The sequence below is a fragment of the Mycothermus thermophilus genome (assembly GCF_041956435.1).
Source record: "Mycothermus thermophilus strain CBS 625.91 unplaced genomic scaffold VTJ04scaffold_2, whole genome shotgun sequence".
Taxonomy (NCBI): domain Eukaryota; kingdom Fungi; phylum Ascomycota; class Sordariomycetes; order Sordariales; family Chaetomiaceae; genus Mycothermus; species Mycothermus thermophilus.
The window spans coordinates 1705540-1719732 of NW_027191428.1; the positions used below are offsets into that span (position 1 = coordinate 1705540).

Below are 14193 nucleotides of genomic sequence, written 5' to 3' on the forward strand. Positions count from 1 at the left end.
CGACACAGCGTGGACGATGTATGTAAGTGCGGAACGAGCCGGGGATGGCTTATCTCGGCGTGGCGGTGGCGGGTACCTAGGCACTTAAGTAGGGCATCCCGCCGGCGTGGATAGCCGCCGCCGCCGCTCATATCAGACAGTGGCATCCGCGTGGCATCTCGCCTACCTGTGCCATGGCATGTGAAGGGATTGGAACGGAAGGGAACAGGAGGGTGTGACTCGGATCGGATCGGATCGTGTAGCCGGTGTCGTGGTACCACAGATATAAGAAGGGGTTGTGATGGCATGGCGCCGAAGGGATGGTTGGATGCATGGCGGTGTGGTGGACAGTGGCATGTGATGTGGAGGAGAGGATCTGCGTGTAAGTCAGGCCAGTTCCGGTCTCTCGGTCAGTGGTACTAACACAAGAGAAGCAAACGTTGCTCATTCCATCCGCCGTCCTCCCAGGCTTGCCGTTGATGTATACTGTCATTGTCTTCAGTAATTCCAACTTCTTTTATACGACCATCCCTAACCCACCCCTGAGGTCATCAATCATGACATCATCGTCAACCTCACCGTCACCGTCGTCGTCACCCATCCCCCAACATCCATCATCTCCACTCCCCTCGCCCCAACCTACACTACCCTCACCACCATCACCACCAAACCTTCTAATAAAAAAACACACAAGATGCCCTTCCCAAACCGGCAAAATCCCGACGTTACATCCAACCCCACGCTCCAAGCATGGGACCCATGTCTTGCGGGGCAACAGCCACGCGCGCTAAACCCACCGCCCGCCTCTCGGCGCTCGTCACCAACCATCCAGCGTGAGATCTTTCCCTTTTCCTCCCCCGCCCCTTGTGCGACCAAACAAGCGACCAGGCCCAACTTGGAACCAAACACCAGCGCGCGCGGGCAGTCGAAGACTACAATCACATGCTCCAACATTCGACTGTCGGTTTCCCCTTACCAAGCCACCTTAGATATAAGATCTTCTAGAACCGTTTATCACCAATCTGAACCTACGGGGGGGTCGGATCTAAATTCACGCAAAAGCATCCCACCGTCGTCAGACTCACCATCGACTTTTCATCAAACTGCGACGACCATGAAGCAAAAGGACACATGAAACCATGCCATCAGATTCATTCATCCACAGACAGGGCGGCCGAGAGACACAACCTCCCCCCCAAGTCGAAACGAACCGTCAACCAGCTTTCCTTGTATGTAATGGATTTGTAGTTGACATTAGCTACACCAGCCAAGCGCTACTGGTCCCAGATAAGGCGGGATCAACGGAAAGGCGAGGCGGCGAAAAGGGAGAGCGGGCGGAGTTATTTGGGGATGGATGGATGGGAACATCCGTGAAATGAACGCCTCCTCCCATGTAACAGAGCAGCGTGCCATGCAGCTTTGGAACGAACACCGAACATACGCATCTCCGCCATCTACCCGGCCTTCCGCACGGCACCCCCGATGGAGGAGAGGAGGGGGCGACAATACTGTTTGAGAGAGACTTGACCAAATTCGGAAGAATCCGGAAGGGCAGAGCCTGCGAGCTAGCGAGGTCGGAGGTTGCGGGCGCGAAAACTAACCGGGTGGTCTTTGTCATGAATTGACAGGGCATGTCCCGTCTGCATCCATGCCGAGCGCGGAGCCCCACCACCATTGCTGCTGTCGCCTCGTCACTTCGTCACTGTGCAGGACACCACTGCATGCAAGAGCAAGCAAAGCTATGGGATCCTTCAATGACTCGACTCGCCGCCGATGCGCGGCGGCCAGCTAGCACGTATCCGTGAGAATTACCATCCTGGATTTATCCAGTGTTGTCTACATACTTGTCCAATTATTGATGATGTCGGATACTGTCAAGGCTGGAGCCGTGTCACGGCAGAGACGACCCCCACCACCCACCACCACCACCCTTGGGGCCTCTGGAGGTTGCGTTCCTGGGAACGAGCAAGGCAGTCCCGTCCCAACCCTGTCCGACCTCCACGACGTCCAACACCAATCAACAGCCCAGCATCCCAGCTGAATATCGATAAGATACGGTGTGGCGGGAGCGGCGACGCCGTCCACCACCACCACTGCGAAGCCGGATGCTGATCTGAGATGAGGGAAATAAAAAAAAACAGCTCACACAGAACCAGCTGGTGGTCAGTTCGTAGTGGCAGAGCAGCAGTGTGGACGAGGAGAAAGACCAAGGTGTCCGTCGGAGGGTGCTGCACGTAAACAAATTGGCAAATGGCAATTGGCCCGACATGCCATAGGAGCGTGGTGCCGATGCGGCCCCGGCGTGGGATGGCAACTGTAGTCGCATCTCGCAGCCGGCTGCACTGCGAAACAGAGAGCGAAAACCGGTGCCGGACTCGAAGGCAAGCCAACCTAACCCTCGCCAAGAAGTGGCCACTTCGTTCCCGCTCAACGAAGGGCCCGCCGCTGTTGGTGTGGGGAAAGCGGCCGGCGACTGCGGTCCCAAAGTTCGCCGCTTGTCCTTGCCCCGGCGGGACCCCAAGCCAGGTTGGCCGACTCGTGAAACGGAAGCAAAAGCTGCGTGGCCATTGAAGAGATAGCCCGCTCGTTCGGCCGATCTGTCGTTCGGAGCAAGGGGGGCGGGGGATTTGCGCGGCCTTCCTTGTCGTCTCGTCCCTCGAAGGTTGCTTGTCCACGTCGTCCAAACCCCCACTATCCCCGGTGCCGGATGTCTGTCATCTCGTGTATATAGACCTTCGTCCCTCTCCCCTTCCTCCTGTGCCATCCTCCTCTTTTCCTCCCATCCCACGGCGTAGCTCCAGCCGACACCATCAACCTCCAAACACCCATCCCATCTGGACCACTCGGCCAGCGAACCGAACTCAGACCAACCCACCACAACCCACACCACAACCGCCAGCATGTCGAACCTTCCGAGCGAGCCTGAGTTCGAGCAGGCCTACAAGGGTATGTCACGACGGCGAAACGTCATGGACGCGGCAGCGATGGCGACGACGGCAGAAGGCTGACAGAGCGACGACAGAGCTTGCCTATACTCTCGAGAACTCGACGCTCTTCGAGCAGCACCCCGAGTACCGCACGGCCCTCAAGGTGGTCTCGATCCCGGAGCGTGTCATCCAGTTCCGCGTCACCTGGGAGGATGATGCCGGCAACCTCCAGGTCAACCGCGGCTACCGCGTCCAGTTCAACTCGGCCCTTGGCCCGTACAAGGGTGGTCTCCGCCTGCACCCCTCGGTCAACCTCTCGATGTAAGATGAAACGAACAGAAAAGAAAGAGAAAACAAAGGATGAAAGCTAACAGACGAATAGTCTGAAGTTCCTCGGTTTCGAGCAGATCTTCAAGAACGCCCTCACTGGCCGTAAGTGACCCCGGGCACCCTGACTTCAGGGGCATCGTCTCCTGCTGGCAGCACTTGCTGACGAGCTTCTCTAGTGATGATGGGTGGTGGCAAGGGTGGTGCCGACTTCGACCCTAAGGGCAAGAGCGATGCCGAGATCCGTCGGTTCTGCGTTGCCTTCATGCGCGAGCTGTCGAGGCACATTGGTGCCGACACGGACGTTCCGGCCGGTGATATCGGTGTTGGTGGCCGCGAGATCGGCTACATGTTCGGCACATACCGCCGCGACCGCAACAGGTTCGAGGGTGTCCTCACGGGCAAGGGCACCCACTGGGGTGGCTCGCTCATCCGCCCCGAGGCCACCGGCTACGGCCTCGTGTACTATGTCACCCACATGCTTGAGATCGCAGGCGCTGGTAGCTGGGAGGGCAAGCGTGTCGCCATCTCTGGCTCGGGCAACGTCGCCCAGTATGCTGCGCTCAAGTGCATCGAGCTCGGCGCCACCGTCGTCTCGCTCTCCGACTCCAAGGGTGCCCTCGTTGCTGTCGATGACGGCTTCGTGACCGTCGAGGACATCGAGGCCATCATGGACCTCAAGCTCAAGCGCAAGTCGCTCGCCGAGTACACGCCCAAGGGCAACCTCAAGTACATCGAGGGTGCTCGCCCGTGGGTGCACGTCGGCCACGTCGACGTTGCCCTGCCCTGCGCCACTCAGAACGAGGTCAGCAAGGAGGAGGCCGAGGTCCTCGTCGCCAACGGCTGCCGCTTCATCGCCGAGGGTTCCAACATGGGCTGCACTCTCGAGGCCATCGAGGTGTTCGAGAACGAACGCCGCACCAAGAAGGGCGACGCCATCTGGTACGCTCCGGGCAAGGCCGCCAACTGCGGTGGTGTCGCCGTGTCGGGTCTCGAGATGGCTCAGAACAGCCAGCGTCTCTCGTGGACCAAGGAGGAGGTCGACCAGAAGCTGAAGGACATCATGAAGAACGCCTTCTACAACGGCCTCGAGACCGCCAAGAAGTACGTGCCCATGGAGGAGGGCGAGCTCCCCAGCTTGGTGGCTGGCTCCAACATTGCTGGCTTCGTCAAGGTCGCCCAGGCCATGTACGAGCACGGTGACTGGTGGTGAAGGATGGACGGAGGGCAGTGAATCGGTTTCTCAATGGGTCGGATCTCGGGTTTCTTTTTCTTAAGGGCGTTTCTGGCGTTGAGGGATGGGGCATTCGCGGTCGTCAGCATGGAGTTGGTTCGAAACGGTTTCAACGACATGAGATTCCCTGGAAGACATTTTTAGAGGGAGGAACCCGAGAAGGCGGGATACGGAATAGTTTTATTCTGTTCTATTCTTCATCTTGGACTTTCCTGAATATTAAACTTATTCTGACTTGAACTGATAAGAGATCTTTCCCTCACTGTTCCTGCGCTTGTCACTGCATTCCCACGCGGCTTGATAACCAGGTGACCTGCGATTGCCCAATCAGGCGGGATCGAACCCACGCCAAGCTCCACTTCCGCAAGCGGTTCCTGCCGTTGCAGTCGCGAAACGCTCTTGTCATGGATGATAGGGATGATAAAGATGCGGTTACCTAAGCCCTGAGGGGATGTGCGATTTTCCCGTTTGTCACGGAACAGGTGGAGGGACTGGAGCGCTGCTGCTCTTCTGGAGGTGTAACCCGGAAGAAATCGCATTTTCATCGCACTTTCTCAAAAGCACAAACATATTTTGCATCATCACCAAAATATATTTTTGGTGTTGTGGCAAATTTCTTCTTGGGTTATCATCAAGCCCTTCCCCAGATTTGTGATTGCTTTTTGTTGTCTTGGCATCACCATGGGACAGATGGCCTGACGCCAGTCAACTCAGGTCGTCAGTTCTCACTGTCAGACTGACACAACATCCATTCCCCCATTTTCACTTCCCGCTCTCTGGTTTTCGTCTCCTCTTTCCCCTGACTTGTGTGACGTACGAACTCACATTAAAGAATTGGCCGAAGTTACGCAGACCCGAGAAGGTTGTGGCCGTGTAACCCGAGTCTCAGCTCAGCCTGGCGATGTCATCGCAACCCTCGCCTTCAGATGGTGTTACCCACACCGAACCAGAAACTTGGAGTTCCTGACGGGCTGAGTGCCCGTGTCCGGAGGACGGCACATCATCACCAGCAAGACGACCAGCTGAACGCTTCCAATCCACTCCAACAGCTCTCACCTGCAAGACGATTCTGATTCTGAAACCAACAGTCAATACTTCAGACCAAAAGTGAAAATAGAAGCAGGGCCAACACGTGTGATAGTCAACGCCACACAGCACTGGTGCGCCCCAGGCGTGCAGATCGGGCGGCTCTAGGCCGGGCGACGCGGGACCATGACCGAAACCCCCGGCCAGCCCAGGGTCGCTGGGAGCCCGGTAGCTGAGAAGATGGAGGTTTGGGGGTGCCGCTGACAACAGCATGTCCAGAACCAACGTTTGCACTCGATTCACCACGTCTTCTTCTTACTCTACATGATGGTGTGGCGACTGATGCTGTGTCATGTTTTAATTTACCTAGATGCTTATGAGTCAACTTCCGAAGGCGTCCCGAGTATCCGTATGTAAGCGTCCCGAGTCGATATTTTCTCGAATCAGTGCGACGGTACGGGGGACCTCCTTGCTCACACTGGCCCCCCGACGTAACGGCGACGTGCGTTCCCGAGTCCAGCCCGCGCACGTCAATGGATTGCCCGACAACTCGGGTCGCTGCAAGGCTCCTAAGGCTTCCATCGAAGGTTGGAACCTTGTCACATTCGTTCACCACCCAATCATGAGCCCCGCCAGCAAAAGAACATGAAAAGGGAAAAAGCAGGCTAGGACCATCCTGGAAGCTAACCATCCTCTTCCTTCTCGGCGACCATCATCAACTAGACCCAAGTCGCATCCGTTGTGATACCGATGCAATGCTGATCCCTCTACACCGTACTACAGTATGTCTTGTCGATGGGGTCCCATGTGAAAAAGAGGTGGTGCAGCACTTTGCAAGACCACAGTATCGCTCTGCTGCCGCCAAGCTTCGGAGCCAAACGGCGGTTCCTGCAGAGCGCATGAGGCAGCAACATTTGAACCTCCCAATGAAGAGGCACGCGTGGGAGTTCATGATCCAAAAAAGGCACTGGTCTTGTTGGAACTGTGTGGCTGATGAGTTGCGTTCTGTGCCAGAGACTCGCTGATGATGGGCTCCAGCGCGCATCCTATCCACCTCTGTTTCACGAATGCCACCCTCTTGCAGCAGACATCCGGCTGCTGCGCAGAGTATTTGGGCCAATGGAACCCCTGCGTTTAGGAGATCGGCGACGTTTTTGTTCCCATGTGAGCTCAGCCACAAGGCAGCGCTCACTCGGAGCACCACCGTAACATATGCAGGCCAAGGGACTAGTGAACGGCTCACCTACCCACCGAGGCCGTTGCCTCGACGTTCAGGCTGGCAGGGCTGGCGGATACGTGGGGGAGATGGTCTGGATCTGGCCAGATTCACTGGAAGATTGCCCGGCGAGCGGCACCGTCCGTCCCCTGACTGACCATCCATGATGACGGAAGACGAACTAGTAGCCCTGAACGGCCAGGTTACGCCTCAGCCATGCGCAACAGCGTCCCCAGAGCATACCCCGAGTATGATCGGGCTGATATGAGATTTATGATGATGACGATATCCTCTTCTCGCCCCTGTCCTTCGTAGTCCTTTATTTTCCTCCGGGGACCCTGTGACTGTGTGTATACTTCCCCGAAAAGGTCTCCCTTCTATTGTGTATACTGGCCGACTTGTCTCGGCTTCATCCGCATCATCGACATTCCAACATACATACCACCCTCCCTTGATACCGTAGTAGCCCTTAATTCATGATGGATAAGTCGACAGGCACACTCCAGATCAACAATGGACAACCCTCTCCTCCCATGACCCCCGGCCTCCTCGGCGTCAACAACAGCAACCCCATGGGCATCATGTTCAACCAAGACGGCAGCAACACCGGAACCCCCCTCGGCAACGCGAGGTCCCTTTCCTCCTCGAGCCTCTCCTCTTCCGCCTCCAAATCTCAACCCTCCTCCGCCTACACCTCCACCGCCGCGACGTCCTACACAACCTCCCAACCACCACCACCCCGTACTAGCTCCTCCTCTCCCAACCCCCAACACGCAGCAACCAGCACCAGCTTCCGCTCGCGGGCCTCGCGCAACCGCCAGCGCGAGCAGACCTTCCCGCGGCTGAGCAAGCCGGTCGAGCTGCTGCGCACCTCGTACGACGTGGTGGTCATCGGGTCCGGGTATGGCGGCGGCGTGGCGGCCTCGCGCATGGCGCGCACGGGTCAGTCGGTGTGCGTGCTCGAGCGGGGGAGGGAGCGGTGGCCCGGCGAGTACCCGCACAAGAGCCGCGACGCGCTCAAGGAGGTGCATTGCTCGGGCGTGCTGACGGCGCCGGGACCGCATTTTCAGCAGGTCTTGGGGAAGACGGTGGAGGCGGGCGATCCGGGGGGCATGTTTCATTTGGTGTTGGGGAGGGGGCAGAGTGCGGTGGTCGGGAATGGTGAGTTGCTTGTTTGTTTCTTATTGAGTGGAAGAAGGGGCATGAGGTTGTGCTAACATGAGGTTTGTATAGGTCTTGGTGGGACGAGTCTCATCAATGCGAATGTGTTCATGGAGGCGGATAAAGAGACGCTGCAGATGAAGGCGTGGCCGCCCGAGATTAGGGAGAATCCCTCCGAGTTGGATAGGTGTAAGTCCATTCTTCCTGGGAGAGAAGATGAGGATGGATGGTACTGACGATGTTATGCAGACTACCAGAAGGTTGCTGATGTCCTGGATCCCCAGGAGTATCCGGCCTCGTGGCCGGAGCTGAAGAAGGCGAAGCTGCTGCAACTTCAAGCCGAACGGATAGGCATGGGAGACAAGTTCAAGAAAGTCAAGCAGACAACGCGTTTCGTCAACGGCCCCAACAGCGTCGGCGTGGACATGTCCCCGTCAACGCTCAGTGGCCAAGATGTGACGGGCATCAACGACAACTCCAAGAACACTACGCTGGTCACGTATATCGCCGACGCCTGGAACTGGGGTGCCGAGATCTTTTGCGAGTGCGAGGTCCGCTACATTGAGAAGGTCAAGAACGGCGAAGGGTACCGCGTCTACTTTGCCTGGTACGGCCGGAACCGCGGCTGCTTCAAGGCCAACGTCCACGGCGACCTGATGTGGGTGCACGCGAAGAAGGCCGTCTTCCTCGGCGCCGGCGCCATCGCGACGACGGAGATCCTGCTTCGCAGCAAGGCCATGGGCCTCCAGATGAGCGACATGGTCGGCCAGAACATGAGCGGGAACGGCGACATCCTGGCCTTTGGCTACAACACGGATGAGATCGCCAATGGCGTCGGTCGCGAGCATCCGGACCCTTACAACCCCGTTGGACCGTGCATCACGAGTGTCATTGACTGCAGGGAAGGCAATGAGAACCCCTTGGACGGATATGTCATCGAGGAGGGTGTCATCCCGGAGGCTCTGACACCATTCTTCCAAGCTATGCTGGAGATCCTCCCCGGCAGCGAGGAGCCCAATGAAACTCTTCTCCAAAAGACGCAGGCCAAGCTGGCGCAGTATGGCAGCTGGATCATGGGCCCCTATTTCAAGAAGGGAGCCGTGGCGAGGACACAAACGTACCTCGTCATGTCGCACGACAGTATGTTTTCACATATTTCAGGGGCTACCGACTCGGCAGGTATACTAACTTCCACCAGGCAACCAAGCAGTGCTCACCCTTCAGGACGACAAGCCCGTCTTGGAGTTCCTGGGTGTTACGCGCGGTCACCATGTCAAGGAGGTACTTGAGACTCTCAAGAAGGCGACTCAGGCAGTCGGTGGCACGCTGGTGCATAGCCCGTTCCACGCTCTTCTGCAGCAACAGATCACAGTCCATCCTATCGGGTATGTTGTCACCCCGGGCCTTGCGTTTCTCTTCCCTCTGTTTTGTACAACCACGTCACTCTAACCTTATTCTCTCCTTGCAGCGGTGCTTGCATGGCGAGCGACAACACGGGAAGCACGGGTGTCACCAACCATATAGGTCAAGTCTTCACGGGCAAAGGTTGTGAGACGTATGACGGTCTTATTGTCACAGACGGTGCTGTGATCCCGACTGCCCTGGGCGCGAACCCCTTCGCTACCATTGCCGCCCTGGCAGAGCGATCTGTCGAAGCCTATGCCGCGTCCAAGGGTCTCACCATCAGCCAGGAGAAGAACGGCATCCTCGACCTGTTCGGCGAGCCGGCGCATATCCCGACATCCTTCCTGCCGAAACCACAACCGCAGTTGAGCCTCCCGGTGCTTGAAGTCCCTCTCCAGGATGATGAAGAATTTGAGAGCCTCAATGTGGCCAATGCTGTGATCCGTCAGGCGCGTGATGTCAATGCCAGCGGCATCGGTTTCACCGAGGTTATGTCCGGATTTGTGCACTACGAACCCAAGTGGCACTGCGAGGACAACCGGGAGACGTACGAGCTGGCCTACCGCGTAGCCAAGTCGCGGTGCGAGAGTGCCCGGTTGTTTCTCAGCGTACAGTCCTTCAACACTCGCGACCTCATCAGGCACGAGCAGCACCGGGCCATGCTGACCGGGACTTTCGCTTGTCCATCCATCCCCGGCTCGCCATTCATGGTCCGACGCGGCGAGTTCAACCTGTTCATCACCGACGACAAGTCCCCTGGGACGCAGAATTTGACCTACGACTTCGACATGATCGGTGTGAACGGGCAACGCCTGCACTTTCACGGCTACAAGGTGGTGGACTCCTCTGTGGCTCTGTCGCCGGGCAAGTTCTGGCGCGCCACGAGCACCCTCTACGTGACCGTCAGCGAGCACGACCCAAAGATGTGCTCCAACCCGGACGACGAGCACGCCTGGCGCCGCGGCGCCGTCGTGGCCAAGGGCATCATGCACATCCTGCCTGAGGACTTTGTCGCTCAACTCAACACCATGACCCCCACGGGCCGCAACGCTTTCACCCGCGCCCTCAGCGCCGCTAGCTTCCTCACCTACTTCACTCGCAAGTCGCTCTCCCTCTTCCTAGCCCCCTTCACACCACTCGAGTACCCAGCCAAGGTGCCCAGCGGCTTCATCAACGACACACCCCCGACGCGCTCCGTTGATATCGTCGCGCGCGACGGCGTCACTTCGCGCATGCACGTCTGGGAACCTACCCATATCCCGGGGGACGGCAGCCCGGCCAACATCCGCAACCTCTTCATGATCCCCGGCGCGGCGGTAGACCACCAGATCTACGCCCTGCCCACCATCCCCTTCAACGCCGTCAACTACTTCACCCGCGCCGGCTACCGCGTCTACATCACGGTCCACCGCATCAGCCAGCTCATGATGGCAGGCTCCGACGCGACCACTTACGACGCGCGTCTCGACATCCTGGCGTGCTACGAGCACATCCGGCGCGAGCAGGGCCCTCACCCCGTCTACACCATCGCGCACTGCATGGGCAGCGTGGCTCTCGCCTCGGGCCTGCTCGACGGCACCATCCCTGCCAACTACCTGCTCGGCCTGACGTGCTCGCAGGTGTTCATGCACCCGGTCTGGTCCCCCGTCAACTACGGCAAGCTCTGGAGCGGCAACAAGCTGCTGGGCATGCCGCTGGACAAGCTCTACACTTTAGTCGCGGGCAGCTGGTTCGCGTGCGGCACGACCAAAAACGACCCGTCGCTGACCCAGCGCTTTTTGAACCAACTCCTGCGCTTCTACCCGCAGCCCCGGCGAGAAATCTGCCGCAGCGCCGCGTGCCACCGCACGTCCTTCGTCTTCGGCCGGTGCTGGAGCCACGTCAACCTCAACGAGGCCACGCACCGGCACATCGACCGCTTTTTCGGCGGCGTCAACATGCGCGAGATGGACCTGCTCATGCGCTCCGGGCTGGCCGGCCAAGTGCTGTCCAACCCGCCGGATTACGAACCGCTGGCCACCGATAACAATATCGCCCTCCTCAAGGGTTTGCCGGTCATGTTGTTCTCGGGCCGGCAGAACGCGGTGCTGTCGCCCGAGGCGACCGAGAGGTCGTACGAGGCGCTGTGCAAGGCGTTTGGCGACACGGGCATGTACCGGCGCAGGGTGGTTCCGGGGTATGGACATCTGGACGGGTGGATGGGGAGGAACGCGTGGAAGGATGTGTATCCGATGGTGAGGCAGGAGGTGGACCGGGTGACGCGCGGAAAGGGGTATCGGTTTGAGGAGCCGAATGATAAGTTCAAGGCTATGGTGGAAGGGGGTGAGTTGTTGTATTAGGAGGAGCTGGAGGGTGTTTGATGCCTATGTATGATTTCGCTCTTTGGATGGGTAGGCGTTTTGGGCTATATTCCTGAATGGTTGTTTATATGTTTTGGTTGAGATTGTTTTTTGGTCCTTTCTGTTTCACTTCTCTCAGGGACCCCGCAGGTCTGGGTTGTAAGACAGTAATAACGGGCTACAATCAATCATCTCTCCCTTCCTCTTCTATCCCTAGGACTCTTCATCCGCCCTGTAGTCCGTTTCACATCTCAACCTCGGCCCGAGCGTATGTACAGACATGCATGGAGTCGGAGCTCGGGACGCCACAGCAGGTCGATCCATGCCGATCATCGATCAAACATTCTAGGAGGTCGATATCGGAGCCGGTCCAACTCACCGGTACCTCCCCCATCCGACTAGCCCACAGTCACAATGCCTCAAGGTACCCATTTCAGAGCTTCAGCGTCTTGCCATAGAATAGATAAAGATATTTATTTGAAAATTATGTCAACCTCGACAGAATATGGCACTTAAGCCCGTAAACATCCCGTAGGTAAAAGGTAAACCCCGCCGTAAATCCCATATAGCCAATTGAACCCATTAATTTCCTTGCATATTGACCAAATCCCAAATCACCCAAGTATGTCCCTTCCCAAGTGAGATATCGATCTTCATAAACACCGATGAAAAACGAAATTCCACTCATCACACAGCTTCATTTTACTCAATCCTACCGCGGCGATTACTGCCCCCACTGCTGTTGTTGCTGCGGCGGCGGCTGGAACTGTTGCTGCTGACCTGCCGGCGGCGGCGGCGAATATTGCTGCGGCGACTGCTGTTGAGGAGTCTGCGGCTGCCACGGCCCCTCCGGGATGCTGCCCATCACCTCGGCGGGGTTCTCCGCGTTGCCGCGCACAACGGTCGTGCTGGCGTCGAGCTCCGACGCCGCGAACGACGGCGGCGGCGGCGACGTGGCCGGCTGGTAGGGGACGTACTTGGGCTGGTCGTAGAAGACGGAGCCGCGCGGGTCGTTGCTGACGACGCTCATGGGCGGCGGCGACGCGGGCGGCACCGGCGCGTACATGGAGTTGACTGTGCTGGTCGGGTAGAAGTAGCCCGAGTCGACGGTGCCGGGCGTGGGCGGGATAGGCTGGCCAGGGGTGGTCGGGACGGTGTTCTGGGTCATGGGGGAAGGGCCGGGCGGGGGCGCCGGGCTGCTCATGGTGGGAGCAACGCTCTCATCTTGGTTCCGCCTCCTATTGCGGAGGACCATCCAGGTGATGACGCCGGCAATGATACCCAACACGGCGACACCGCCAACGGTGCCGCCGATGATGGCGGGGAGGGGGGAGCCTCCGTCGTCATTGTTGCCGTTGTTGCTGCGGTTGTTGCCGCCGTTGTTGCCGTCGCTGGACTCATCGTCAGAGTTGTCGGGATCAGCAGGGTCCGTAGACGTCGATGTCCTGGTGCGGGTCCTGGAAGTGGTGGTGGTCTCATCGTCGTCGACGGGTGTGCTGGTTCTGATTCTGGTGGTGGTGGTGATATCCGTAATTTCCGCCGGGTTGACAGACGTGGAGTACATGGTCCCGACCCAACCGCGTTCGCTGGCGGCGCCACACATAAACGCCGAGTACGTGGTAGCCCCGGGCCAGAAAGCCTGGATGCACTCAGGGTATGCCGAAGATCGACTGAAGAGGGCGGGTTAGCGACCGAGTAACAACTTCGCTCTGGATGAACGAATGGTGAGGACATACCAGCAACCCGTCGCCGTGCCGGCTTCGTCACAAAGACCTGAATTGTAGGCATCGTAGTTGAGGCAGTAGGCGTAAGTATTGGCTCTCGTTCCATAACCGCAACCGACGATGTTATTGATCGTATCAGTCACGCACGTGGACGAGCCAGTGCAGTCGAAAACATATGCTTTTGACAAATCTCGGTTACTACACCGTTCGCAAAGACACCGGACTTCATGTTCACTTACTCTCTCCGTCTTCAAAGTAGTATCCGCAAGTCTTCCGGTTCAGCTGCCTCCAGTCCAGCCGACCTCTCCGTTCCGGAGCCTCTGTCGGCGCCGGTGACCAACCGACAGCACCCTCGGGGACTGAGGTCCCGGTTTCCTTGGGGAGCTCCAAGGGGGTATAATCAAGCTGGACTGCAGCATTCGCGCTCATGAGCTGGCTCGAAGCCGCGACGATCCAGAGAAGAGACCGCATGTCGCGGGCTTTGTAATGCGCGCAGCGAGCTGCGGCGCGGACTTGGGGGAGAGAGGGGAAGAGAGGATCGGATCGGGCAAGCAACTCAACCAATCCGCTGCCAACCAACTACTGAGTACTTATGCGCGGATTCGGCGTCCAACGGGCAGAGATCCTCTCGGGACGTGTTTGGCTTTGGCGTTGACGTCCGTCCTCCGGGCTGTGTGAAGAAGAAGAGCGTCGGGTTTGGCCCCAAGAGTTGAACAAAAAGGGGTGGCTGACCGACGCCTCCACGAGCTGAGAGCAAAGAAAAAGAAGAGCCGCCTCAGCCCAAGGACCCTTGGGCCCGAGGACCCGCGAATACCAACATTCTTAACCTATTGTGTACGTTCACTTCAGCCCCATG

General features: G+C 58.2%; 4 protein-coding genes across 4 annotated transcripts; 2 read left to right on the plus strand and 2 right to left on the minus strand.

The window, feature by feature from the left end:
- Positions 1–2879: 2879 nt before the first annotated feature.
- VTJ04DRAFT_2758 (uncharacterized protein) lies at positions 2880–4446 on the plus strand (the record flags this gene model as incomplete). The annotated part of the gene is made up of 4 exons (XM_069360582.1): positions 2880–2925; positions 3002–3227; positions 3289–3338; positions 3413–4446. The coding sequence occupies 4 exons, from the start codon at positions 2880–2882 to the stop codon at positions 4444–4446; spliced, it is 1356 nt and encodes a 451-aa protein (XP_069221279.1).
- Positions 4447–7188: 2742 nt separating this feature from the next.
- On the plus strand, positions 7189–11613 carry VTJ04DRAFT_2759 (uncharacterized protein; the record flags this gene model as incomplete). The annotated part of the gene is made up of 5 exons (XM_069360583.1): positions 7189–7870; positions 7943–8059; positions 8120–9010; positions 9069–9255; positions 9339–11613. The coding sequence occupies 5 exons, from the start codon at positions 7189–7191 to the stop codon at positions 11611–11613; spliced, it is 4152 nt and encodes a 1383-aa protein (XP_069221280.1).
- Positions 11614–12097: 484 nt separating this feature from the next.
- On the minus strand, positions 12098–12301 carry VTJ04DRAFT_2760 (uncharacterized protein; the record flags this gene model as incomplete). Its single annotated transcript, XM_069360585.1, has 1 exon — positions 12098–12301. The coding sequence occupies one exon, from the start codon at positions 12299–12301 to the stop codon at positions 12098–12100; it is 204 nt and encodes a 67-aa protein (XP_069221281.1).
- Positions 12302–12337: 36 nt separating this feature from the next.
- VTJ04DRAFT_2761 (uncharacterized protein) lies at positions 12338–13808 on the minus strand (the record flags this gene model as incomplete). Its single annotated transcript, XM_069360586.1, has 3 exons — positions 12338–13283; positions 13350–13515; positions 13577–13808. 3 exons carry the CDS (start codon positions 13806–13808, stop codon positions 12338–12340), a joined length of 1344 nt encoding a protein of 447 aa, XP_069221282.1.
- Between the last annotated feature and the right edge of the window lie 385 nt (positions 13809–14193).